At 39.7% G+C, this 26,658-nt stretch overlaps 2 protein-coding genes across 5 annotated transcripts in view; one reads left to right on the top strand and one right to left on the bottom strand.

Moving 5' to 3' along the window:
- klhl29 (kelch-like family member 29) overlaps nt 1-26,658 on the top strand; it is a 611,610-nt gene that overhangs the window by 455,093 nt on the left and 129,859 nt on the right. For both annotated transcript variants that reach the window (XM_087298740.1, XM_087298739.1), the window contains one exon: nt 1,840-2,099. In XM_087298740.1, coding sequence (XP_087154866.1) covers nt 1,840-2,099 — 260 coding nt within the window. The remainder of the gene's footprint in view (nt 1-1,839; nt 2,100-26,658) is intronic.
- LOC147839460 (uncharacterized) lies at nt 8,477-10,892 on the bottom strand. Of its 3 annotated transcripts, XM_088651583.1 has the most exons (3): nt 10,006-10,892; nt 9,274-9,930; nt 8,477-9,219 (listed from the first exon to the last, which is right to left on the bottom strand). In XM_088651583.1, the coding sequence occupies exons 2-3, from the start codon at nt 9,761-9,763 to the stop codon at nt 8,477-8,479; spliced, it is 1,233 nt and encodes a 410-aa protein (XP_088507709.1). In that variant the 5' UTR covers nt 9,764-9,930; nt 10,006-10,892. The 3 variants fall into 3 exon arrangements, with proteins under 3 accessions (XP_088507709.1, XP_088507708.1, XP_087155019.1); XM_088651582.1 differs by having other exon boundaries at nt 9,274-10,892; XM_087298893.2 differs by having other exon boundaries at nt 8,477-9,930.

The raw sequence follows: 26,658 nt of genomic DNA, 5'->3' as shown, positions 1-26,658 counted from the left end.
ACAGGAGCAAAACGTGAATTACTTCCAAGTACTTTAAATATAGTCTGTGTTAGTAAATTCAAGGCTATCTATGAAATCCAGACATAACACTGTTTGACAACGCTTCAGACGGCTGTTCTAGAGCCTACAGCTAATCAATCTGTCAGATTCGGGAGTGCATTACAGTTCTAAAGAAAATTATAAATGATAAATTATCTTAAATAAAACAAACAGATTTATAGAGATAGTATACAGGTATATAATTTCACTCACCTGGGAAATGGAGGCCACTTGAATGGTTTGTGAGCACAGTTAAGTGCACAGCATGCCGTATTGTCTAATAATTGTTGGAAATAATCCTAAAAAGCAGTTGACTGTGTAAAGCCACATAAAAAACAAAACAAAAATATAATATATATGCCGAGTTCAGCAGCTAATCAGCCGGAATTAGCTGAGGTGAAGTAGAGGTGGCCAGCGAAACCTAGCTCTCACTCAAGTGGCCATGCCCCTAAATTATGCAGACTTAATATAACTTAACATAAACAAAACAGATGAGTTATAAAAAAAAATTACCCCCAAAAATATTCAGTTGTTATAAAGAGTAATATTTGCTATATGAACCAAAATCGGTCTTTGTACAAGGCTGTAAGCACCTTTTTTCTGCTCTAAAGTTGACCATTTTAACATTGGGGTCAATACAAATGTGCTCTATCATGGAGCAAGACCTAGTGGAATTTCGATGAATTACATTTTCAGTTACTTCCGTATTAGCTTCATGAGGGAGAGCGGGATGTTGCCGCTTGGTTATAAACCTGATCTGTGAGCAAGATCCTCTGTTTTGTTGTAACCACGCTGTAAAAAAAACACTGTATTTGACACAACCGATTTGTATTGAGACAACATGAAGAAATTAAGTTAACCTATAGGTTTTTACAAACTTTATTGGATTGGAAATAAAACAATTAAGTTGTCCCAAAAAAAGTTCAAGAATTTAGTAGACTGAAGAAAGAGCGAATGCTATGTTTTTTGTGTGTGTGTAATGCATCACAGTATTGTACATGATGCAGTAAAAGAATTCAACCTTTTATTCAAAAGTGATTTTTTTTGTATTAGTAATGGAAAGCAAAAGGGTTTTAAAGACACTATGGTTGGTTTATTTATTTTTTTTATACACTTTTGCAGCCAAACCCTTTGTTTAACTGTATCTGGGGGCTGCTCAAAAGTTTTTGTAATAATAAAATACGTCAGTTTGAAGTCCTCCATTTTTTACAGCGAATAAATACGGCTGTGTTTAAAATTTTCTATATTTTCAAAGAAAATATCCTAAAAATGTCCATAGTTATGTGTGTGAATCAAACAGCACGGCTTTTCATAATTAATTTCTACATCTTTACTATTTCAGCCAGATGCTTAAAGCAACTTTTATATTCTGCGTTTCACATTTGAATTTGAAAGAGTCTCTTAAGAAAGCACTCAGACTGGCAATCAACACTGAGATTCATTCGCCACGGCACAAGTGTCAAACTCAAACCACATCTTGCTGTGTAAAATAAGAAAAAAAGACTCTTGCCTTGTTAAAAACCCGGACCTTTGCACCTGCTTGGTCAAATGCCTTCAGTCGGGACTCAGCGGGACTAAAGATGAGCTTCACCTTGCCATTCTAAACCACAGGACAGCGTCTCAAGCCATGCACTGGGCTCAATTGATTTGTTCTGTTGTTCGTCTCCAGAGCGTCTTAAGCAGGGGCCCAGACTTGGAGCCTGCCAGATATTCAGTACAGATATCTGTCCTAGAGCCCTCATCGGCCCCTGTGCTGTGATCTTTTATGGATGTGAGCATCTCTCTTGTTCTCTTTTCCAGAAAAGCAGCTGACTGCAGCAAACTGCCTGGGGGTTCTGGCTATGGCGGAGGCCATGTGCTGCACGGAGCTACACAATATGGCCAAAGCCTTCGCACTGCAGAACTTCCCTGATGTGGCAGGACAAGATGAGATCCTCAGCATCTCCAAAGAAGACCTGATCAACTATCTGTCCAACGACAGCCTGAACACCAAGGCAGAGGAGCTGGTTTATGAGACTGTCATCAAATGGATCAAGAAGGACCCCATCAACAGAGTACAGGTGAGAAGTGCATTCGCCACATGAAACATATGCCAGAGTAATGGGTGGTTCATTTGGCCTAATCAGGGACCAAGCTCAAGGGAAGTGAGTTATAATTTCTTTCTTTCTTTTGGAGCATTTCTGAATAAATAACCTGTTTCTTTTGTTAATAAATCAAAAACATCAATGCAATCAGTTTAATCCTGCTCACGAATAAATTATTCTTATGTAAATCAGACAATATGTGGACCATGTTACTGTACAACTCCTTTATGTTCTCCGATTTTTCTTTAGTGTATCAATAACAAACAGTTTGTTAAGTTTTTGAACAAATGATTCTTATGAACCGATTCATTCTAGTGAATAACTCAGATGCTTACAGAGTTTGAGGTGTTGTGGTGTTATTAAACAAATGACCCGTGTGTGCTTATTGTTGTACAGTGAATCAAAAACATAAAGCAGTTCAGTTCCTTAAAAATGATTCTTATGGATCGAATCTTTGTAGTGAATCAGTCAACTTAGAGTTGCCAGTGTAGTGTGATTAACAAGCAAATGACTCTCCTTAGCTGATGTTTTTTAGTGATTGAAAAACATGCAGCATAACTTTTGTCATCTAATTCTTGAGTCAAGGATTCATATAAGCTCATTCTTTTAGTGAATCACACAAAAGCAAAAGTGGGAGTTCTCATTTGATTGCCAAACAAATGACTCTGTTTTGAGCCAATTCCTGTATTGTGTATCACAACACAGAGAACAACCCGTTTAGTTCAGTTTGTGAACAAAAAGTCTTATAAAGTGATTATTTTAAGTGGATCATGCAGAGACTTTTATAAGCTGATTCTTTAGTGAATCAAAAGCATAAGCACAATCAGTTAAGTACAGTTCTTCAGTAAATGATTCTATTGAACTGAATATTTGTAGTGATGTGAATCCTTCTAAACGTATAGTTGTCAGTGTCATGTGATAAGCCAGGGCCGGAGTGGGACTCATTTTCAGCCCTGGAATTTCAAGCCAGACCGGCCCACCTCAGTTCACATCTGATTCCAATTCAGTTTCTAATTTCACTATCACGTCTTTTTCAAGAAAACAGCTGCTTTAGAAATTCAAATGTTCAACAACCCTAACAGTATTATATGTTTTTATAATAAAAATGACAAAAATGCAATAATAATTTTACGGGTGAGGCTTGAACACAGGTCTGCGGCGTTGAAATGCAACGTGTTTACCACTGGACCACAATGGCACAATAACTGTGGCAATAAAAAATAAGTAATGACATGTGACCCTTAAGACACAGCACTACTTTCTTTTTATGGCTCAATCTTTTTCTCTCCTTTTTAGATTTCTGATCAAGTTATGTCAGATTTATTAATGTAGTGAATCATTTGATTTTCATTGAGCAGGTGCATTATTCATTAATATCAATCATTCGAATTCTTAAATTCACTAAGGTGCCGCTGTTTGGGGTCGATAGTTACATTACATCATTATCATTAACGTTAACCTGCAGGCTGCATTTTGCTCACGGGGCTGCGAGAAAATAAATAAAAAGAGCGGCGCTGCGGCAAAATAATGAATAAAAAGAGTAAAGCTATGATCAAATAAACAAATAGATGAAAAAAGTGTGACTGCTGAGAGAGTGCAAGCATGTAGGGACACCGGCCCCCGCGGCCAAAAAAACAGACCGGCCCGCCGGGAATTCTCCCGGTCCTCCCGATTAGACAATCCGGGCATGTGATGAGCAAACAAATCAACATTATTATGTAGGCAGAAGTACGTATGGCTGCATTTTGTCCTTAAAACGATCGCAATAGGGGCAGTATGATGCCGTTCCTGTTCGCGCTTACCAGCTGACTGCTTACCTACGTCCGGACAGCTTTCCTGCTGTTACCTGTTTGTCCAGTAACTCGCCTTGCACGTTGGCAGACTTGAGATGCAGAGAGGAGTTGACCATTATGATGGGGTGCGAGTCCAGTGAAGAGCGGTTCCAGAAAGCGAGTAAAAAGAAGACCAAAGAAGACAACAAAGAAGCCAAAAAATAAAAACAAGTAAATAACAGGGTGAGATTGTGTTAAAATCTGAAAACGTGGTAAAAATCAGGCGATGACTTTTCATTTCTGGATTGCTTTTTAAAACGGTCAGCTGGGTTTAGGGCAATGGTTGGGCGGGTCAATCTGTGCTTTTGAAAACACTATCAGTTGGGTTTAGGGAAGGAGGAGGGTGGTCAATTGGTCAGTCAGTCAGTCGACAGCGGCCTCTGGTGGATTTGGGTGAAAACAGCAGACGTGAATGACACTTGTGAGAGAAATTTGACATCTGAAAAAGCATGCACAGCGGCCTTTGGTGCATTCGTGAAAACAAAAACTGCAAAAAAAAGCATAGCTCTTGGGACGTATTTGCCGCTCTCCAGAAATGTAGAAAGCGGTAAGTAGTAAGAATGAGCCTGAGTTAAAACAAATGGCTCTTTTGAGCTTATTCTTTTATTGTGAATCAAAACCATACTACACAATCAGTGTGGTCCAGTTTAACAAATGATTCTTATGAGGTGAAAAACAGCATAATCAATGTAGTCGGATTCATGATTGAATATCTCTGCAGTGATTCTTTGTAGTGAAATCATTCTCTGAAGTAATGATTCCTATAAATGATTCTTTTCACTTCCTTTTGTGAACATATTTTTAATTATCAAAAAGTATTCAATTCAATTCAAATAGAAGTTCTAGTAAACTGAAACTGTGTTAGTCCGGATTTCAGAGTTAAATGGCTTGTTTTTACTGAGTAGTACAGTATGGAATGGGTCGATACGGGTCACCTTTATCAGGCTTGAGTTTATCAGCCAAAAGGGTACCAATGGTGGGCGTGGTGTACGGCAGAAAGTTTCAGTTGATGTCATTCTCGCTGGAGTAAATGTCTACAGTAAAGCCGTACGGGTCGTTCGCATATCATATAAGAAGCACTTCTCACAAAACAGATGCTTTATACACGTAAATACTTGTGTATACATGTTCATTAGTAACCTTTTTATGAACATGATTTGATTATAACTGCAGATCAATGATGATGTGAAATAGCCTACTGTAACGTCTGCGATTAAATAAAATAAATAAACGATTGCAGCATATTTGAATATTTGAGTCCTTATTTGGGTTCAAAAACAACATGAAACATATAGCCTACAGCGAGTGCAAACCTCTCATCTGTATCTTTAATCTTCACCAGCACATGTAACCTCTGTTAGAAAATAACACAAAAGGTGATGATAATAGGTGAACGTGCCAGTTTGTTCATGTTTTAGGTTGCTAAAACAATCATTTGCTCCTTTGTTTTGTTGGGCTTCTTCTATGTTTTTTGGAACTTCACTCTCGTGTTTGTTCATTTCTGAAAGGATCAGCTGTCAAAAGAACTTCAATAATCATGCACACGTTATTATTATCTGCTCGAGAAGTTTGTTATTTAAAATATAGTGCGCACACGAGTGCAAGCGAGAACGTGAAACTGCTTGCATTTTAGACTGCCTTGTAGACAACTACGGGCCACAGGATAGTTCTGCTCTTCTTCTTTGCTTTGTGGCTGTTCATCAAGACGACAACATGGTTTGCATAAGGTCGGGTTGACCATGGTTCGTTATTATTTATATATAATATTACGGTGTAATGTCTTGGCTGTGTTTTTAAAAACGTTGATTACTTTGTTCTCCTGGCTTGTTGCACGAATGAGTGACGCATCTCTGTAAACCAATAGCGTTCAGCTGCGTGTCTCCTGCGTGTACCCTTTTGTTGTGATATGTACCCTTCTGAAAGGGTACCCAAAAAGTTGTACGGTATGGTTCACTTTTAGGTACCAGTGGAAACGGCCATGAAAGGGAACTGAACCGAACCGTACCGTACTGTACCGTACCACTCAGTGGAAACAGGCCAAAAGTTCCCTGCTGAAAGTCCAAACACTGAAGAGTAAATCCATGGATGCTGTGCTCCACAAGTCCCAAACCAAGCAAGCCATGGTGCAGAACAAAACTTGCCCAATTACAAAGTGAAGGGAAAAAAACCTTGAGAGAAACCAGTGTCAGTTGGGCACGACTAGGGGTATGCAAGTTATTTAAAGTTAAGGGTGTCACGATCCTCCAAATCCACGATTCGATTACATTTTCGATTCTAAAGGCACGATTCGATTCGATTTTCGATTATGAATAATTAATTAATGACCAATTAATTATTTGTAGCCTACCATTTAAACTACCTGACCTGCATGGTCTTTGTTTTACCCATAAGCAAATTATACATTAAATGAATAAAGGCAAGATACACACATAATTACCACCTGTCAATAACTTTTTCTGCGGGACTCGTGAATAGGCAGTGATTTGTGTCGTTATAATGGCGTCGGTAAAAAAAGACGCACAACCAACAGGAACCAGCCAACAGTATCTGAGGTGTTCGCTAAAATGACTAAGTACAAGTGAGTGAAAGATTGAAGCAGTCCTCTGACTGCCTGGACCCGCTGTGTGCGCGTCTGTGTCTGTGTGGTCATGTGTGATCACGTGATGTGCATTTTCAGAGGTAGAGAGGAAGGAGGGCTGCTCAGAAATGCTACACGCCACTGTGGATCTCAAATCGTTGTCGTTCTAAAATGCCATTTAAAAACAAAGACAGTGTAAATAGGGGCTGAGTGTGTACTTTTCGCGAGCGGATTTGCAACGGGGATGAGCGAAGGATCGCGATGCCGGTGTTGTCTATCGGACGAACCGTACGTAATACGTACATAGCAGAGCTTGCAAAACTGTGTTTTTTTTTTATCGACAACACGAACGTTGTCAACATAACTCACTGGAAATCCAAAATGCTTAAACACGGGTGACTTCATTGAAAGAGGAGAGGGTTTAAGCTCTGTCGACGGTTCTCCTGCTTCTGCAGTTTAACAAGCACTTCAACAAGCCTGTTTTTTTCCCGCTTGGCAAGCCAAGCTGACGTGACATGGGGGCGTGGCAGCATCGACGATTCTATTTTTTGATTCGATAATCGAAATTGAGCATAAATTTCGATCGATTTCGATTAAAAATCAAAATCGTGACACCCCTATTTAAAGTTAATCAAAAGAAAGAACAGATTATGTAGACTTATTCCTGAACAAATGCCTCTTTGAACCTGATCCTTTCAGATTAACTAATCATGTTTTCACTTTTGCGATTAAATCAATGTCAACAAATTCTGAAACAATTTGGAATTGGTGTTATTTTAGCGACACAAATACATAGTGTCAGGGTTCTGCCACTTTGGTCTTGTAAATTCTTGTTTTGGTGGCAGAGCTCTGACACTACTCCTCCATGTCTGGTCCTGTTTCTGTCTCTGTGCGCGCACGCGCCGTCGTGGGTGTACGCAGAGTGTGCGCGCTGCCACTTGATGTGGCCGCGCACGCTCTGCGTCCCTCAGACGCGCGCGCTCTTGTACTAGTGTTTGTGTTTGTTCTGTCAGCAGCGCGCTGCTTTATTCTCGGCGCCTCCGTCTAGTTGGTTTCAGTTTTGGTTGGCGCTGAGATGAAGCATGCTTATGTGTGAGCGCACGGTAAGGTGTTTATCTATCGTGTGCTCGTGTCTTGCGTCTCTTGTCAAAGCACGTGGCTTGGTGTTTACATTGTGGTCACGTGCTTTTGTCGTGAGTTTCAGTGTTGTTTGTTGTCATGAACATGCGGTTAATGAGTTCTCTCATTGGCTGCATGTTCTTGTCCTGTTAAGTGAGCGCATGGCTTGTGTGTCTCTCTGTGTCATGCGCTCTCCCGTCTATTGTCTTGTCCCACCCTCCTTGTTAACCCATTATTAGTTAATTGTGTTCACCTGTTTGTGTGTTAATTTTCTACAGTTTATATACCCCTCACATTTGCTGTCCTGTGCCAGTTCGTCATCACATGTTGTTGTTTAAACCCTTGTCTTGTCATGTTTCCAGTTATCATCGTTGCCAGCCTGCCCAGTCCTGTTTGTATGTATTTGTTTTGTTAATGTTTTCCCCCTCGGGGTAGTTTATTTTGCATTTTATTTTATTTTTATTATTTAATAAATTCCCATTTATTCTGCACTTGAGTCCTCGCTCCTTTTTCCCCATTTCCCCTCACCGACCCTGACAGTGCGAACTGGCCGAATTAGAGGACTCAGCGGAAATGGGACTATTTCTGCGCCCAGCTTGCTCCCAGCAAGAAGGACCCATCGACCAACCCCCAGCCAGAGGACTGTCTCACAGACAGAACCATCGCCCCTTTGGCATCTACGCCGAGGATCTTCTCGAGGCAGTCCGGGGGCTTGGGTTCAGTGAGACCACCCTCATCCACATCTTTCTGGCTGGATTGGATGAGCCATTTGATTGGGAGGAGCTGGGTGATATCGGGACATGGACGTATTGGGAGGTGGTGGACTATTCCTGTCTGAGGATGGAGAGGGAGATCCTGGAGGGGGAATGGACCCCTCTTACCACCACCACCAGCACCATCTCCCAGTCCATGTCCTCCCCCCAAGGGTTAACCCGCACCCAAAAGCGGAGGCGGAAGAGAAAGGCCTCTTCTGCGAGGGTTGCTCCAGCCCCTGAGCGCCCTCCAGTGTCGGCTCCAGCCCCTGAGCGCCCTCCAGTGTCGGCTCCAGCCCCTGAGCGCCCTCCAGTGTCGGCTCCAGCCCCTGAGCGCCCTCCAGTGTCGGCTCCAGCCCCTGAGCGCCCTCCAGTGTCGGCTCCAGCCCCTGAGCGCCCTCCAGTGTCGGCTCCAGCCCCTGAGCACCCTCCAGTGTCGGCTCCAGCCCCTGAGCGCCCTCCAGTGTCGGCTCCAGCCCCTGAGCGCCCTCCAGTGTCGGCTCCAGCCCCTGAGCGCCCTCCAGTGTCGGCTCCAGCCCCTGAGCGCCCTCCAGTGTCGGCTCCAGCCCCTGAGCGCCCTCCAGTGTCGGCTCCAGCCCCTGAGCGCCCTCCAGTGTCGGCTCCAGCCCCTGAGCGCCGCTCAGTGCCGGTCCCAGTCCGGCTCCTTGCCCTGCCGGCACCACCCAGACGTCTTTCCCTGCCGGCCCCAGCCCGGCTCCTTGCCCTGCCGGCACCACCCAGACGTCTTTCCCTGCCGGCACCACCCAGACGTCTAGCCCTGCCGGCCCCACCCCGGCTCCTTTCCCTGCCGGCACCTACCAGACGTTTAACCCTGCCGGCCCCAGCCCGGCTCCTTGCCCTGCCGGCACCTACCAGACGTTTAGCCCTGCCGGCCCCAGCCCGGCTCCTTGCCCTGCCGGCACCTACCAGACGTTTAGCCCTGCCGGCCCCAGCCCGGCTCCTTGCCCTGCCGGCACCACCCAGACGTCTTGCCCAGCCGGCCCCAGCCCGGCTCCTTGCCCTGCCGGCACCACCCAGACGTCTTTCCCTGCCGGCACCACCCAGACGTCTAGCCCTGCCGGCCCCAGCCCGGTTCCTTTCCCTGCCGGCACCTACCAGACGTTTAGCCCTGCCGGCCCCAGCCCTGCTTTTTGCCCTGCCGGCCCCAACCAGACGTCTTGCCCTGCCGGCCCCAGCCCGGCTCCTTGCCCTGCCGGCACCACCCAGACGTCTAGCCCTGCCGGCCCCAGCCCGGCTCCTTTCCCTGCTGGCACCTACCAGACGTCTAGCCCTGCCGGTCCCAGCCCGGCTCCTTGCCCTGCCGGCCCCCCACAGACCTCTGGTCTTGTTTCCCCTCATAGACACTCCCTGGGTCGTCCCTCCTGCCCCTCCCTGGTGTTCCTTTCCTCCACCCTGGACGGACCCTCCGGCTCCACCCTGGTTCCCTGCTAGGGCTCTCGACCCGCTGGACCCACCCTGGACAGTTCCTCCGGTCCCACCCTGGACTGATCCTCCCTTGTCTTGCCCTCCCATCCCTCCCTTGTTTGTCGTTTTGGGTCTGGCTTGGCTTCCCTCCCTCCCCCCCCTTCATGTCGTCTTGCCTGTTCACCTCCCTGTCTTGTGTCTGTTGATGTTGCCTGTTTTGTTGTCTTGTAGTGTGTCTTGTCTGTCTTGTACCTTGTTGGATGTTCCCTTTAGGGACGCCAGGTGGCGTCCCTTTTGGGGGGGGGCTAGTGTCAGGGTTCTGCCACTTTGGTCTTGTAAATTCTTGTTTTGGTGGCAGAGCTCTGACACTACTCCTCCATGTCTGGTCCTGTTTCTGTCTCTGTGCGCGCGCGCGCCGTCGTGGGTGTACGCAGAGTGTGCGCGCTGCCACTTGATGTGGCCGCGCACGCTCTGCGTCCCTCAGACGCGCGCGCTCTTGTACTAGTGTTTGTGTTTGTTCTGTCAGCAGCGCGCTGCTTTATTCTCGGCGCCTCCGTCTAGTTGGTTTCAGTTTTGGTTGGCGCTGAGATGAAGCATGCGCGTTGCTTATGTGTGAGCGCACGGTAAGGTGTTTATCTATCGTGTGCTCGTGTCTTGCGTCTCTTGTCAAAGCACGTGGCTTGGTGTTTACATTGTGGTCACGTGCTTTTGTCGTGTGTTTCAGTGTTGTTTGTTGTCATGAACATGCGGTTAATGAGTTCTCTCATTGACTGCATGTTCTTGTCCTGTTAAGTGAGCGCATGGCTTGTGTGTCTCTCTGTGTCATGCGCTCTCCCGTCTATTGTCTTGTCCCACCCTCCTTGTTAACCCATTATTAGTTAATTGTGTTCACCTGTTTGTGTGTTAATTTTCTACAGTTTATATACCCCTCACATTTGCTGTCCTGTGCCAGTTCGTCATCACATGTTGTTGTTTAAACCCTTGTCTTGTCATGTTTCCAGTTATCATCGTTGCCAGCCTGCCCAGTCCTGTTTGTATGTATTTGTTTTGTTAATGTTTTCCCCCTCGGGGTAGTTTATTTTGCATTTTATTTTATTTTTATTATTTAATAAATTCCCATTTATTCTGCACTTGAGTCCTCGCTCCTTTTTCCCCATTTCCCCTCACCGACCCTGACACATAGAGCACTACCTTTTAGCTTACAAAATATATACAGTTTCTTAAAAGTGCTAAAAAATTTTTTTTAAAAAAGCTCCAATAAGCTCGCCAGGTCTGTCCTTAATAAATTTTTAGTGTGTGTTGTTCGCATCGAGTCTTAAACCATAGTAAGCTGTGTTTTATTTAGCACCGTGACTGCTTTCTGTTTTGTAGTTCTGTGTGAAAGCCCCAATTTTACCCTTTTTTTGTTGAGACACCAAGAGTTCAGGCCCCCTGAAGTGCCTTTGTTTCTTTATGGATCAAAAGACCTGTCTGCGGTGCACTAGACAATTCAATAGGGCTTCCTCAAATCTCACTTCACATTGAAGAAGTTTTGGCTTCCCGGAGCCCCAAGAACAAGAGGTCAACACCATTTTGCTGGCCTTGCACTTCTATTCCTGTTCCCCTGAAGAATACATTCAGGCTTTTCGAAGCAAACATAAATAAGAGAGAGAGAGAGAGTCGTGCTAGAGCCGGGGGCCCAAATCTGATATTCAGGGGCCGCGTGGCATGACATTAGACCCTTCGGAGTACTGATGGAGTGCAGTGACTGTCTGAAAATGGATGACAGAACTGCTGCTTAAAAAAACACTCATGCACCGCAAGTTTCTCTGCTCTGTGAAACGCTCTGCGACAGTGCAGAGTTCATACACCGCTCTGGAACATTGGGGCACTGGATGCATTAAAAAAAAAAATCTTTATGTCTGTCTCTCTCTTCCAGAATTTCACCCCTTTCCAGACTGCGATAGAAGCGTTTTGATTGAATCCGTTGACATTTCCTTAGGATATATCAGCTTCAATTGTTCACAGTCGATGCACAAACGCAAAGGAAAGTGTTTGTTGTTGCTTTGAGCAAATGTTTGAGAGTGAGAGCACTGCGGTGGTCAGAGATGGCCCAAAGATGGGAATAGTTTTTTGCTGAATGTGTAGGAAATAATAAAATAAAATAAAATAAAATTAAATTAAATTAAATTAAATTAAATTAAATTAAATTAAATTAAATTAAATTAAATTAAATTAAATTAAATTAAATTAAATTAAATAAAATAAAATTAAATAAAATAAAATAAAATAAAATAAAATAAAATAGAATAGAATAGAATAGAATAGAATAGAAAAGAATAGAATATGATACAATAAATAAAAAATAATTAAATATAAAATAAAATATGTTTCACATTAAATAATTGGTGGCATTGCTGCTAATTATTTGTTAACTTTTTTTTTTTTTTTGCATTAAATTGAAATACAGTGACAATTAAGGTGTTGCAGTGCTCAGAGATAAACCAGAGATGGGAATAGTGTTTGGCTGAATGTGTATAAAATGAAATTGAATGAAAAAAAATAAAATTAAATTAACAAATAAAACATATCAAAACTAAATAAAATGTCTAATAAAATAAAAATATTATATAAAATAAAATATAATATATTTAAAATAAAATATACAATTAAATTAAATTAAATTTAAAAATAAAATAAAATATAAAATAAAATTTTAATTAAAAAATAAATAAAATAAAATAAAATAAAAAATAGAATAAATAAATACATAAAATAAAATAAATAAAATATTAAATAAATTAAAATATGTTTGACAGTAAATTAACGGGTGTTGTGGTGTAATAGTGTTTGGCTGAATGTTTATAAAAAGAAAAGACAATAAAAATAAATTAATTAAATTAAAATAAAAATAAACACATAAAATAAAAATAAATACAATTAAATACAAAATAAAATGTTTCACAGTAAATAATGGGTGACATTGTTTAATTATTTGTTAACTTTTCTTTATGCATTAAATTGAAATACAGTGACAATCAAGGTATTTATGTTGTCCCAAAAGAGTGGAATTTTCACAACACAAACAACGAAAAAAAAAAAAGAAACGCGCTGCAATTTCAGTGTTCATGATAGCTCTAAAATTGTGCTCCGGCGGTCAGAGATGGACAAGAGATGGGACAAATTTTTTGCCTGAATGTATAGATAATGAAAAATAAAAAACAACTTTTATGCTTCACGGTAAATTAGTGGTAAATTAGCGGGCGGCACAACTGGAGTGTGGGCTGTGTGCAGCCGCCAGACCTCCATGCTCAGTGATGTATGTGTCTTTATTGTGCAATCCTTCACACCACTGCACAATTTGCATTGGTTTATTACAGTGAGTCAACATGCTTTTTATGTGCTTGTAACACGCGGCTCTGCGCGGGCCGCTGGGGAAAGAGGCGAGCTTTAAATAGAGCCTCTTACGGCACACCTGGGACCTCCTGCAGGAGATGTTGAACGATCAGCCCTGTCCTAATGTTAGTAAATGATCCACACCTTGTCCTTGATCCAGCAGTCATACATATAAATGGACTGGATGATTAATGGAGTCATGTGACGCATTCTGATCAGAATTAGTGCATTATAGACTGTTAGGAAAGTTTGGATTAAGAATTAAATTTCATTCAGAGGTCTAAAACAAGAACTCTGTGTTTAGATGTGGACAGTTCAAAGAGACAGTTCACCTAAAAATGACAGTTTGATGTTAATTTGCTCTCAAATTTGCCCACAGGCAAGCTGTAGGTAGCTTTTTATACTAAAACATTTACAAATGATATAAAATTATTATATATTAATAATTATGGTTATGTTCTCCTCGTGTTGGCGCAGGTTTCCTCCGAATGCTCTGGTTTCCCCTACAGTCAAAAGATGTGGTATAGGGGAATCGATAAAGCTAAATTGGGCAAATTCGGCCAGGATGCCAGGGTTAACCCTTACTCTTTTTCGAAGGACACCCTGGGATTTTTAATAACCACAGAGAGTCGGGACCTCGGTTTAACGTCTCATCCGAAAGACGTCACTCATGGAGCAGTATAGAGTCCCCATCAATATACTGGGCCGTTAGTACCAATGACTGTAAAAAAATATGCATGACGCATCAGCACCTTTTTCCATTCAATGCTTTGAAGGCAAAACAAATAAATATAAACACAGCTAGATTTCTAAATATCAACAGGATATTTACACATCTCATCCCTGCACTATATAAAATAATCCTTGTCAATTTGTACAATAAACTTAGCAGTATTAATATATCAACTGATGTCTATATAACATAGGCCTATCAGCTGCTGCAACATTGCTTGTATATTGTTTTTTTTTTATTGTTTTTTTTTGTTATCACTTTTTTGGGTGTTACTGGAGATTTTTATAGACTGTCATGTGTCCATACTGTACAGTCCCTACTCTTCTCAATGAGCTAGGGGGTGATGCCGACGGTCTGCACCTCGATCAGCTTGATAACCAGTGCCTTAATTGATCATAACCATCTTTCAGGACATTTAATTTCAAGTGTAAATATTTTTATTTTTATTTTTGCAAGTCTCATTTATTAACACGGAGGAGGCGGGGTATATGACTTGTACTGCAGCCGGCCCCCAGGGGGCGATCTAATGGCCGGTAGCATTACTCGAAAGCAGGCATGTGGCACACTTGGTTGGGACCCACACAGCCCGCAGGTTGAGTGTCTCCTGCTGGTCTCATTAACACCACTTCCGGCAGCAACCTAGCTTTCCCATGTGGTCTCCCATCCAGGTATTGACCGAGCTCAGCCCTGCTTAACTTCAGAGGGCGGTATACTGTAAGGTGTTCTTAAGTGCTTTGAAAAGCGCCTATAAATAAAAGGTATTATTATTATTATTATTATTATTATTATTATTATTATTATTATTATTATTATTATTATTATTATTATTATTATGTCCTGCCTTCTTCATTTTTCAGTTGAGATTACATCAAACGTTGAAAAAAAAGTTGCACGTTTCAAAGCACTTCACAGGACCTTAATGCCACCAAATGATTCTTGCACTGTCTGGCATTAATTTATTCAAATGCAAACCCCGAATCCAGCCTGACCACCCTCAGTCACTCATGTGCAAGCACCAAAGTAAGAACTTACCAAAGGCTTTGATAAACTTCCTCCTCTGTGCCACAGATACTCCTGCCGGGAGCGAGCAGCGATCACTCAAACGCAGACTAAACTTGACGAGATTGCTAACAGCACGCCGCTGAAGCCGCTAAAGATCAGACCTCTGCCCTGCCGCGCACAAGTCAAACGCCAAAACCCTTTCCACCACCTCCACCGCATGTCCCGACTCCGACCCGCACTCTTTCAATTAGAGACGCCTCTCGTCCCGCAGAGTCCCGCCTCCTGGAGCCATGACAGAAAAACGTCCTGAATGATTTCATACGACACTTTTTATTTTATCGTGACCGGTGAGGCCGGCTGACAAAGCAGGTTGATTAATTGCATCTCCTTTGAGGAGGGAGCTAATACGCCGCTGAAAAGAATGCCTAATGACGGTTTTTCGCACAAGGGGGCAATCTGCATTCACCCTCGGCAGGGATATCTAATTCAGCAGTCAGAAAATAACAATGGGTGTAGCGGCGCTGACGCCCGGGCCTGGCTGACAGCACTCATTAGCTGCCGGGGTCATGTTTGACTTGAGGGCATGCCGGAGAATCTGCCCATTTCAGCCTTTTAATGAGATCAGAGCTTCATGAATTTGCAGATGTTACAGAGGACTGAAGTCTCACCTTTTATTTGGGTTGAGTTCGTATAAAGACATTGGGGCTGGATTATGTTGTAGATTTTTTTTTCCCCCTACTGTATGCAACTCCGTGGCTTAAGCCTGATTTACAATAGCTGTGACTTTTTTAGTTGTTTTTCCACTATCGTCCCAAACTGTTCTGAGAACGCTCAGTTACAGCTGTGTTTTCACATGAGCTTGGTACAGCACTGCATGATTACGAATCATTCTCAGTGCAGAATTCTACTTAAAAGTGGAAGTTTGACACGCAGTGGTTGAACTAGGTATTGCACTTCTGGTTTAAAACACACGCAAGAGCAGGTTGCCAGATTGACAACACCAATAAAGGCTGATTTAAATTGTGTTACTTAAAGCAACACACACTTAAAACTGACAGTGATCACCTCAGATACACCACATGTGCCTTTTTTCAGTGTTAAATGATAATAATGTAAGTTTTGAATGCCATTTTACTGGACAGTTATTGAGATACCGTCACCTTAGAATTACAAGTTTCTATCTGACATGTTTGTCAAAATTGAGTTATTCACATATTCTTATAAAAAAACACATAATGTAAATAAGATGTCATTTAATAAGTTGTTTACATTTTAAGACTTTTTATTTAAAAAAACAAAAAAGGTTTCATCTAAAATTCGAACTCTAGCTTGGCTCTATAAGGTTCTTTCTGTGTCATTTTGCCAGACTGCTCCATTGACAGCAAATCAAATGATCAAAATGATTGATTAAATAATGCTGTGCTACACAAAATTAAGACGAAACCTGAAAACATGTAAAAAGATACGCGTTAATGTAATGATTTAGAAACATTTTTTGACATTAAGATGACATGTTACATTTTACACTGTTGAAAAAGAAACAGTAATTAAAAAAGTTATATATTAAATGTAAAATATATTTTTATTTGTGTGTATATGGTCAGTGAAACATTTTTGCTCATTGTCTGTTTTCTTTTAATATTAAGCCTTGAAGGGCAAAAACTTAATTTAATTAATGGGGGATATTAATCAATAAATATAATTTAAATATTCATATAAAGCATTGAATTCAATAAACATAAATCAATAGTTAATATAAAGCGTCAAGTTCAATAAAAATGACCATATTAATTCCATAAAATTAACAGCTGCACTGGATAAATTATTTAGCACAGCCTTGTTTGCTAAATTTGAAAAAGAACAAATATTCATCCTGAGACATTAATTGAATGTGATAGAAAGCAAAAATGTAGCTTTCTCAAGCATCACCATATTGTTACAACATCTATTTATATTTTTGTGATTGTATTTGTTGAAAAGTAAGGCTTCAATTAATGATCTGCCAAATAGAACCTTATAGTTCCAAGCGGAAAATGACTTTTTAAGATTAGAATTTTCTATCTTCATCTGCCCTGTTTGTTTAACCCCAATTTGCAAATGTAAGAGAATTTTGATAATTTAAATTTATCGTACGTTTAGGGTCTCTGTCATGTTAATGTATGAAAGAGAACTGTTACACACAAATTGTTTGCTATATAGACTGCCAAAACTTTGAAGCTCAATATCTCAAAATCATTCAGACCGCAGATAGAACCTTATAATTCTAAGGCGACGATACTACTGAAAACAGCAGCAGATAGTTCACCTCAGATCTTGAAAAATAAAATAAACTGTTTCAAATTGAACATCAGAACTCTGACTCAGTGCAAACCAACACACATCAGTGATTCAGCATCTACATTTAATAATGTTAAAGAGGTTTGATATGTATTAATTAGATTATCAATCCTACCATTTTGTTGGAGTGCAGTAAATGCACTATTCTGTTCTTCTGAATGGCTGTATTTAAATTTCTGTTGTGTTTCGTCTGGTGCCAGATTGCTTATCACTGCAAATCTTATCACGTAGCCTGTTGTTAGGACACAAGGTTACAATATGACATGCTCACCTAATTTTTACGTTTATAATATTCTTTGCATAATATTATTTGCTAATTAATAACCACCTGATGTGGCACTCTGAATCTGTGTCTCACTTCGGAGGCTGTTACTGTCCACCAAAGGTCACATTTTCTGTCGCAGACGCATGCTCTGAGAGCCTTTATGACTGAATGAAACAAACATGCTGTTTTCCACCAAAGCAACCCGGGGTGCTGAAATATAATTGGCTAAATTTAAAAGAGTTAAAAAGACCAAAACAAAGACTGCCGTTCTGGCACGAAACGCACATTTTCAAAGCAGAATATCTGACTTCAACAATGTTTTTCAGATAAACAAGAATGTCTTCTTGTTTGCATGTTTCTTAAACATCTGCAAATATATTATTATATTTTTATGCTTTAGAAGAGTCTAAAACGTACATACAGCACCTTTTAAATTACTTAAATTATTACCAGTTCCGAATGAGCGTTGGAAGTGTTCGTGGAGTAAATCAATAGTAGAGAGGTGGCGGTGTTCATTAATCGCTTGCACGGGTGGTCGTCGGTCTGTTTGTTTTTATATTATTGATCCGAGTGCTTAATTTCACATCATTAAGAAGGAAAGCGTTCTCGCTCTGTGGAAATAACTGTTCAATATATTGTGTAGTTTGTTGAAAATGTATTTAGCTCACTATATTGTGCTGGGACGTTTGGTGGGGAATAATTTGGCGGATTCTTTTAAATTGATCGCTTAAAAAAAGATTTTGGAGTTAATGCTTGGCCAAGTGTTACTTTGTGATGAAAAAAATCAATGTACCAAACTGAATCAAAATATGTCAGGTTATTAAAGAAGGGTGATAAATAATAACACTAAACCTTAGTTACAGTATATTGACTACTGTAATAACCAGGGCTCTCATTTATAAATGTTATATATTTAGAAATGTTTATTTAGTTGCGCACGTTCTCCTGTCTAGTTTGCTTTTATGAATCACAGCCTTTTGTGTAAAAAGTGGCATACATACAAAACATCCTTCCTCACATCCCTTCCATACCTTCCTTCCACCCATCTATTCATCTATTCATTTCTTCATCCATCCCTTCTGTCCCTCCTTCCTTACTTCGTTTCTTCCTTCATTAAATTATTCATCCACCCCTTCCTTCATCCATTCATCCATCTCTTCCTTTATTTATCTATCCATCCATCCATACATTGATACACCATCTATTCCTTCATCTATTCCTTCCTTTCTTCCTTCCTTTATCATTCATTCATTCATTCATTTTTCCATAGATAAATCCATCCATCCATCTCGTCATTCATTCATTCATTCATTCATTCATTCATTCATTCATTCATTCATTCATTCATTCATTCATTCATTCATAAATCCAATCATCCACCCACATCTATTCCTTCATTCATCCCTTCCTTGCTTCCTTTCTTCCTTTATTCCTTCTTTCCTTCCTTCCTTCCTTCCTTCCTTCATTCATTCATTCATTCATTCATTCATAGATTATTCCATCTATTTACCCCTTCCATGCTTAATTCTTTCCTTTCATCCATTCATCCATTTTTATCCATCCATTCATCCATCCATCTACTCCTTTATTATTTCCTCTATCCATCTTCATTCATTCATTCATTCATTCATTGACTATTTTATCCATCCATTCCTCCCTACCTTCCTAATGTCTTTCCTTCCTTATTTCCTTCCTTCCATCCATCCATCTCTTTCTTTATCCATCCATCCATCCATCCATCCATCCATCCATCTATTCATTCATCCACCCATCTCTTCATTCATTCATTTATTCATCCATCCATCCATCCATCCATCCATCTGTCTATTCATTTATCCATTCATCTATATATTCCTTCATTCCTTCCTTGATTCCTTTTATCAATCCATCTATCCATCCATCCATCCATCCATCCATATATTTCTTAATTTTTTCATCCATTCATCCCTTCCATACTTCTTTCCTTCCATTCATTCATCCTTTCCTTTATCAATCTATCTCTTCATTCATTCATTCATTCATCCATTCATCCATCCATCCATCCATCCATCCATTCATTCATTCATTCATTCGTTAATTCATTCATTCATTCATTCATTTATCCCTTCTTTCCTTCCATACATCATTTCCTTTATCATCCATCCCTTCATTAATGAATTAATTCTTTCATTCATTCATTAATTCATTTATCATTTATTCATCCATCCATTTCTCCATCCATCCGTTAATTTATCCATCCATCCATCCATCCATCATCCATCCATCCATCCATGTAGTTCTTCATTCCTTCCATCCATCCATCCATCCAACATCATCCCTTCCTTCCTTCCTTCCTTCCTACCTTTCATCTATCCGTCTATGCATGGTTTTTTTCATCCATCTATACATCTATCCATCTATTCCTTCATTTCTTGCTTCATCGTTTCTTCCATCCATCCCTTCATTCATTTATACATCCATTCGTACATTCGTATATCCATCCATCCATCCATCCACCTTTAGCCTTAATTCAAATGGTGTAAATGACTCCGAGCTTTGATTCATGCCTCAGTGCTATTTATTTAAGGAATTTCGAAATGCCAACATTATGAATGAGAGAAATACTTGAGGAGCCGAGACTGGAGAGAAATGTCCAGTCACGCTTGTGTCTTGAGACGGTGAGTCTGCTTGGGTTCCTGTGCATATATCTCTGTTTGTTCACTCTTTGAAAAGCTGAAAGCCAGGCGTAAGGCCAGCTGAATCTCGCTTCATTGCTTTTTTTTTCTCCCAGTGTTCTCCACTGTTTGTCTCTGGAGTGGATCCCCTTCGGCTGATCTCCTCTGTTTTGTGTGTGAGAGAATATTTCAGTGGCTCATTTCTTTCTGCCTGGCTGATGTTATATTTAAGGGAGACTAAATAAAGTTTCTTCACACTCAGTATCTTTCTGCGTAAAAGCAACATGAGGTGTCTCACACACATTTGCTCGGTCTTGCGGAGCTAGTGTTTATGACCTCACATCTGCACTCACGAATGAAAGGCTTCTTTTGGAAAAATCAGTATTGTACCGTCTCTGAAAGAATCTAATGTTTATGTACACTGCTGGGGGAAAATCTTTATTAGCATGCATCCATACTTTCATTACTTTTTCCATCCATCACTTCATTTAATCATTTATAGACTACACCATCCCTTCCTTTCATCCTTCCTTCCTTCTTTCCTTCCATGTATCCGTTTCTTTCTTAATCCATCCATCCATCTAGTCCTTCCTTCCTTCCTTCCTTCATTCATTCATTCATTCATTCATTCATTCATTCATTCATCCATCCATTAATTTATCCATTCATCCATATATTCCTTCATTTCTTTCTTTCTTCGTTCCTTCAATCCATCCATTCCTTCCTTTATCTATTCATCCATCCACCCAGCCATATATTTCTTTATTACTTCATCCATTCATCCATCCATCTATCGTTACCTTCCTTCTCTCCATCTTTTCCTTTATCCATCCATCCATCCCTTCATTCATTCATTCATTCATTCATTTATCATCCATCCCGTTCTCCATTCATCCATTCATTTATCCACTCATATGTGCCTTCATCCATACATCTACCCACCAATCCATCAATCCATCCATCCATCTATTTATCCCTTCCTTCTTTCCGTCCTTCCTTCCGTTCTTCCTTCCTTCCTTCTTTTCTTCCATACTTTCTTCATTCCTTCTTTTCTTCCATCAACACTTTATTCATCCATCCATCCATCCAGCTATCCATCAATTCATACATTCATTCATTTATCCATACCTTCATCATCCATCCATGCCTTTTTTATTTCCTTCTTTCCTTCCCTTTTTGAGTAAATATTTAAAATACGATGACGGGGGGGAAAAAAGGAAAGAAAAAAAAGTTTTAAAAAAGTAACATTCATTTATTTGATTATCTACATAAAAATCATATTGTTTATGTGCATGACAAGTTTGGAAAAATATATTTAAAAAATGTATTAAAAATATATATTCCATATAAATTGCCATATCATTTTTTTAAAAAGTTTTAATAATTTTATTACGGCAAGAATAATGACAGTTTTTACATTTTTTCATTATTATTATTTTAAGGTCAAAATTATTAGTCATCTTAAGCTATATTTTTCACTAGTCTACAGAACAAACCATCATTATACAATGACTTGCTTAATCACCCTAACCTGCCTTAACCTAATTAACCTTGTTAAGCCTTTAAATGTCATTTTAAGCTGAATACTATCTTGAAAAATATCTAGTAAAACATTATTTACTGTTATCATGACAAAGATAAAAGAAATCAGTTATTAGAAATGAGTTTTTAAAACTATTATGTTTAGAAATAAATCTTCTCTCTATTAAACAGAAATTGGAGGGGGGAAATATATACAGGTGGTCTAATAAACCAGGAGGGCTAATAATTCTGATTTCAACTGTATATAGTAGCAGTGAGCTTCTTCTCAGGTAGATTGTTATATACGCTAGCACAGTTAACACCCATTTAAACTGTCTCCAGATCAGTCATTTGTGGTCTTCTGTGTTCTTTAGCGTGTTGTTAGGCAGTTCAGCAGTTTTAGGGAGTGATCAGTCGACACTCAAGCACTGCTCCTGCTGTCCCGCTGACGGCAGGAATGAGAAAAACTGTTGTCGTCAGTGTTGGGCTCCTGCAGACTCACACCCCGACTCTGTCATTGAAGCCCAGCGTGTCTTCAGACTGATTGGCCTGTCTTTGTGTGTGTGTGTGTTTGTGTGTGTGCGTGTGTGTGTGTGTGTGCTACGCTTCCATGCTCACCTCTTTTGTCTGGGATGCTTTTGGAGCTGATGTTGCGTTTGCAGGTTTAATGTGGCCGCTGAGGTGTGTAAGTATTGCGTCTGGGACAGGGAGGTGAGAAAGCGTGCCGTGTCTCTCTGGTAAGCCAATACCTCCTGCATAATGAATAAGTCGAGACAGTGCTGAAGAAAACTTGCTTCTGAGTGTCTGTGGTAGACGTTTGCTGAACTATCACTGATGCGGCTTTAAGGGTCCCAAAGCTTTAAAGGTGTTTTTGTTTGATATTTGATGTGATCTAAACTGGGACTTGAAGACAGGGTGGGACATATAGTAGCTTCTCCTATTAAAGCTGCCAATAGGGTTTTGTTTTCATCAGAAAAACCAAAAACGCATCAAGTGCATCAAATGAAAAGCAAATGAGAAGCATCTTGAAGGGAGCGATGTATGTCAGATACTAGAGAGCGTTTGATTGGTCGTGTGTGTGTGTGTGTGTGTGTGTGTGTGTGTGTGTGTGTGTGTGTGTGTGTGTGTGTGTGTGTGTGTGTGTGTGTGTGTGTGTGTGTGTGTGTGTGTGTGTGTGTGTGTGTGTGTGTGTGTGTGTGCGTGCGTGCGTGCGTGCGTGCGTGCGTGCGTGCGTGCGTGCGTGCGTGCGTGCGTGCGTGTGTATATATATATATATATATATATATATATATATATATATATACATACATATATATACATATATATATATATATATATATATATATATATATATATATATATATATATATATATATATATATATATATATATATATAAACAGGGGGTTAATAAATCAGGGGGTTTATTTTTTCTGTCATGATTACTAATAACTAATTTATTTGATCTTTGCCATGATGACAGTAAATAATATTTTACTACATTTTTTTCAAGACACTTCTATACTGCTTGAAGTGACATTTAAAGGCTTAACTAAGTTCATTAGGTTAACTAGGCAGGTTAGGGTAATTAGGCAAGTTATTGTGTAACGATGGTTTGTTCTGTAGACTATCAAAAAATATATAGCTTAAAGGGGCTAATAATTTTGATTTAAAAATGGTTTGAAAAAATTAAAAACCGTTTTTACTCTAGTCGAAATTAAACAAATAAGACTTTCTTCAGAAGAAAAAAATATTATCAGACATACTTTGAAAATTTCCTTGCTCTGTTAAACATCATTTGGGAAATAAATACTGTAAAAATTGTTATGATTTAACAATTCTAATTTCAACTGTGTGTATGTGTATATATATGCTGTGTTCTTGACTTTTATAAAATTTGTAATGTGCTTAACAATGTCTTTTAGGTAAGGCCAGACAGAATTGAGGACATTTTTCGGACATTTCTGTGAAATATCAGCGGATTTATGCGGAATGATTTTAGGTGTTTTGTTAGTAAAAACGTATACAAGAAATCAACCATCTAGAGCCCATATTTTGGTAAACAAAGCAGGCCTATTATATAATAAATCTACTTAAAGACAGAAAATATTACTTTACAAACTGTATTGTACATAAATCATATGAACATTTTTATCATTCATTTATTTTATTTTTGGCTTAGTCAGAGAACATGCAAACTCCACACAGAAATGCCAACTGACCCAGCCGAGACATGAACCAGTGACCTTCTTGCTGTGAGCTGACAGCACTACCCTCTGCACCACCGTGCCGCCCTAAAATGCTTATAATATACTAAAATAAATATTTTTAATGTAATTCTTTTTTAATTTAATTTTCAAATTTTAATTCTACATTTTATATTTTGATAGATTTATTTTAATCAGAATCTGATATTAAATTAATTAAAAAAAGTAATATTTGATCAATGGTAATAATTATTCAGTAATAATCATTAAATCAATATTTTGTAATAATGCATTGTGAATGATTTAAAAATATGTAAAATTTAAAAAAGTATAGTGTTCCACCAGTGATGATATACAGCCATATTGCTCTGCTACGAGGGTGATATTGCGTTTACACAACAATTTGACAGCATTATCGTGTGTAAAAAAAAAAAGAAATCAAAGACAGAGAGTCTAAAAGTCGTTTATCACGTCACACTAGTATTTAAATGATAATGTCTAAAGTGACAACAAAACAGATGATTTTACTCACATTTTGAGGATTATAATGCTGCGTTCACACCAGATGCGGAAGAAGCATCAATCGCGAGTTTTTACTCGCAGCTGTTTTCCCCTCGCTGACCTCTAACCCCTCACACAGCGCTGCAGAAGAGCGTCCATTGCATGAACTCTGTGAATTATTCACAATTTACATGTTAAGTCAATGTTAAGGCGTAAATAGACATCCTGCGGCGCGATACGCACGAATGGTATGGTGCAAATGACGTGATGGTGAGGGGTGAATTAAGCATTTTGCGCGTTTGGTGTGCTTAATGCTCAAATCGCGCAAAAGTCAAAAATCTGAATTTCGGTGGGCATTCGTGCCGCGTTAACCAATTAATAATAACCAATAATAATTGATTATGACGTAGCGCCGGTTGTTGGTGTCCCCAGGGAAAATCCTCCAGCCTACACCAACAACAGTTCTGGACTTGGCTCAGTCAGAAGTACTGCTGAAAGCCTCCGTCATCCAGGTTAAGTTTCTGGAGGTGTTTATGAGCTCACAGAGCTGGGTGCACCTCTAAAAGGATCTAGTGGACTCAGACACTGCTCCAAACGTATCAACGCTGTTTTTCAGCCTTCATAAAGCACATAAACACAGCTATTTTCTCAATAAAATCCACGTTAGTCATTTAGCAACCAAGCTACAGTCACTGGGCAGACTGAAGCCCTGCCCATGACGCAAATCCTTGTCTGTTCTGAAGTGAATTTGATGCGTAAATAAAGCGGAATTTGACGCACAAATGAAGCGAATAAACTCAAATGTTCGCGCATCTATTTACACGAGAATAGTGCGATTTATCCGCACATTCCGCATCTGGTTTGAACACAGCATAAGGCTGAATGGCATGAAATGACATCAGTCTATAGAGATTTCCCAGTATTACTCTGTTGCAACCGGGATATCACAATAATTAACCACTAAAAGCCAAAGCAAACACTAGCAGATTACTATAGTAAAAATACAGCACTCTATTTGCAATCTAAATCATTACATATTTGCCTAAAAAAAGCCTCATAAAGAGGTTGTACAATTGCTGATATTGCAGAATATTACACGGTCGTTTTTTCTGACCAATCAAATGCTATATACATTATATTTACATAAAAAATTTAAACATATATATTTTTTACATATAGACAAATACATGAGATTTGAAAATGTTTTATACTTTTAATTTAAAACTAAATAAATATTGTATTAAATGTCTAGATGTGATTTAGATGCTGACTCACTGAGTAAACACACTTAAGATTTGAGCAGCAGATCTGCATTTGCTGTTGAATAAAAGTGTGTTATGAGACCTCCAGTGCATGACTGGTCCTCAAAGGCTCTTCACCTCCCCATGGTGATCAACAGCTGACAGTGACATTACAGCAGCAGAAGCAGTCGATGTCCCTGGAGCTCCTTCATGACAGGGAGAGAAGGGGGCTGCACACCGAGACAAATGCATCTGTACGAGACAGAGCCAGACAGAGGACGGGGAGCGAGGACGGCTGTGAATTAGCGCTGATTCACGGATGCAACCCTGATGAAGTCCGTCAGGCAGAACCTGAGCTTAAGCACAGCACGTCACGTCCCTTTAGCACTGATTTAATGTGCAGGAGATTGGCGTCGTTAAGCTCATTGACAAATTGAGCCGAGCATTGGAAAGAGTCTGAGCGCAAGGTGCAGGATACATGAATATAGATGAGGACCAGGGATGCGGGATGTGTGGGAGGAGTGTGTGTGTGTGTGATAGTATTATTATTCAGTTGCAAGATGGTGCCAAAACAGATACACATATGTACAGTTGAAGTCTGCATTATTAGCCCCCCTGTATTTTTTCTTTCCAATTTCTGTTTAATGGAGAGAAGATTGTTTCAGCACATTTCTAAACATAATAGTTTTAATAACTCATTTCTAATAACTGATTTATTTTATATTTGACAGGTTAACTAGGCAAGTTATTGAATAATGATGGTTTGTCGTAAAAAAAAATTTGCTTAAAGAGGCTAATAATCGGATTAAATTAATCAACAACCGCTGTTTACATGGTAGACTCTTAATCAGAGTATTGTCTTAATCATATTAAAGTTGGATTATTGGTGTCCATGTAAACATACTTAATGAAAGCAGTTAAATCCTCTGTTTATTCAGCAACCGCTATTTCCCCAAGAGATAAAATTCTTTGTGTGTTTGGAGGCGTTTGCAGA

The sequence above is a fragment of the Danio rerio genome, chromosome 20 (assembly GCF_052040795.2).
Source record: "Danio rerio strain M-AB ecotype USA chromosome 20, GRCz13ab, whole genome shotgun sequence".
NCBI lineage: Eukaryota > Metazoa > Chordata > Actinopteri > Cypriniformes > Danionidae > Danio > Danio rerio.
The sequence above is the reverse complement of the archived record's forward strand: the minus strand, read 5'-3'. Positions and strand labels throughout refer to the sequence as shown.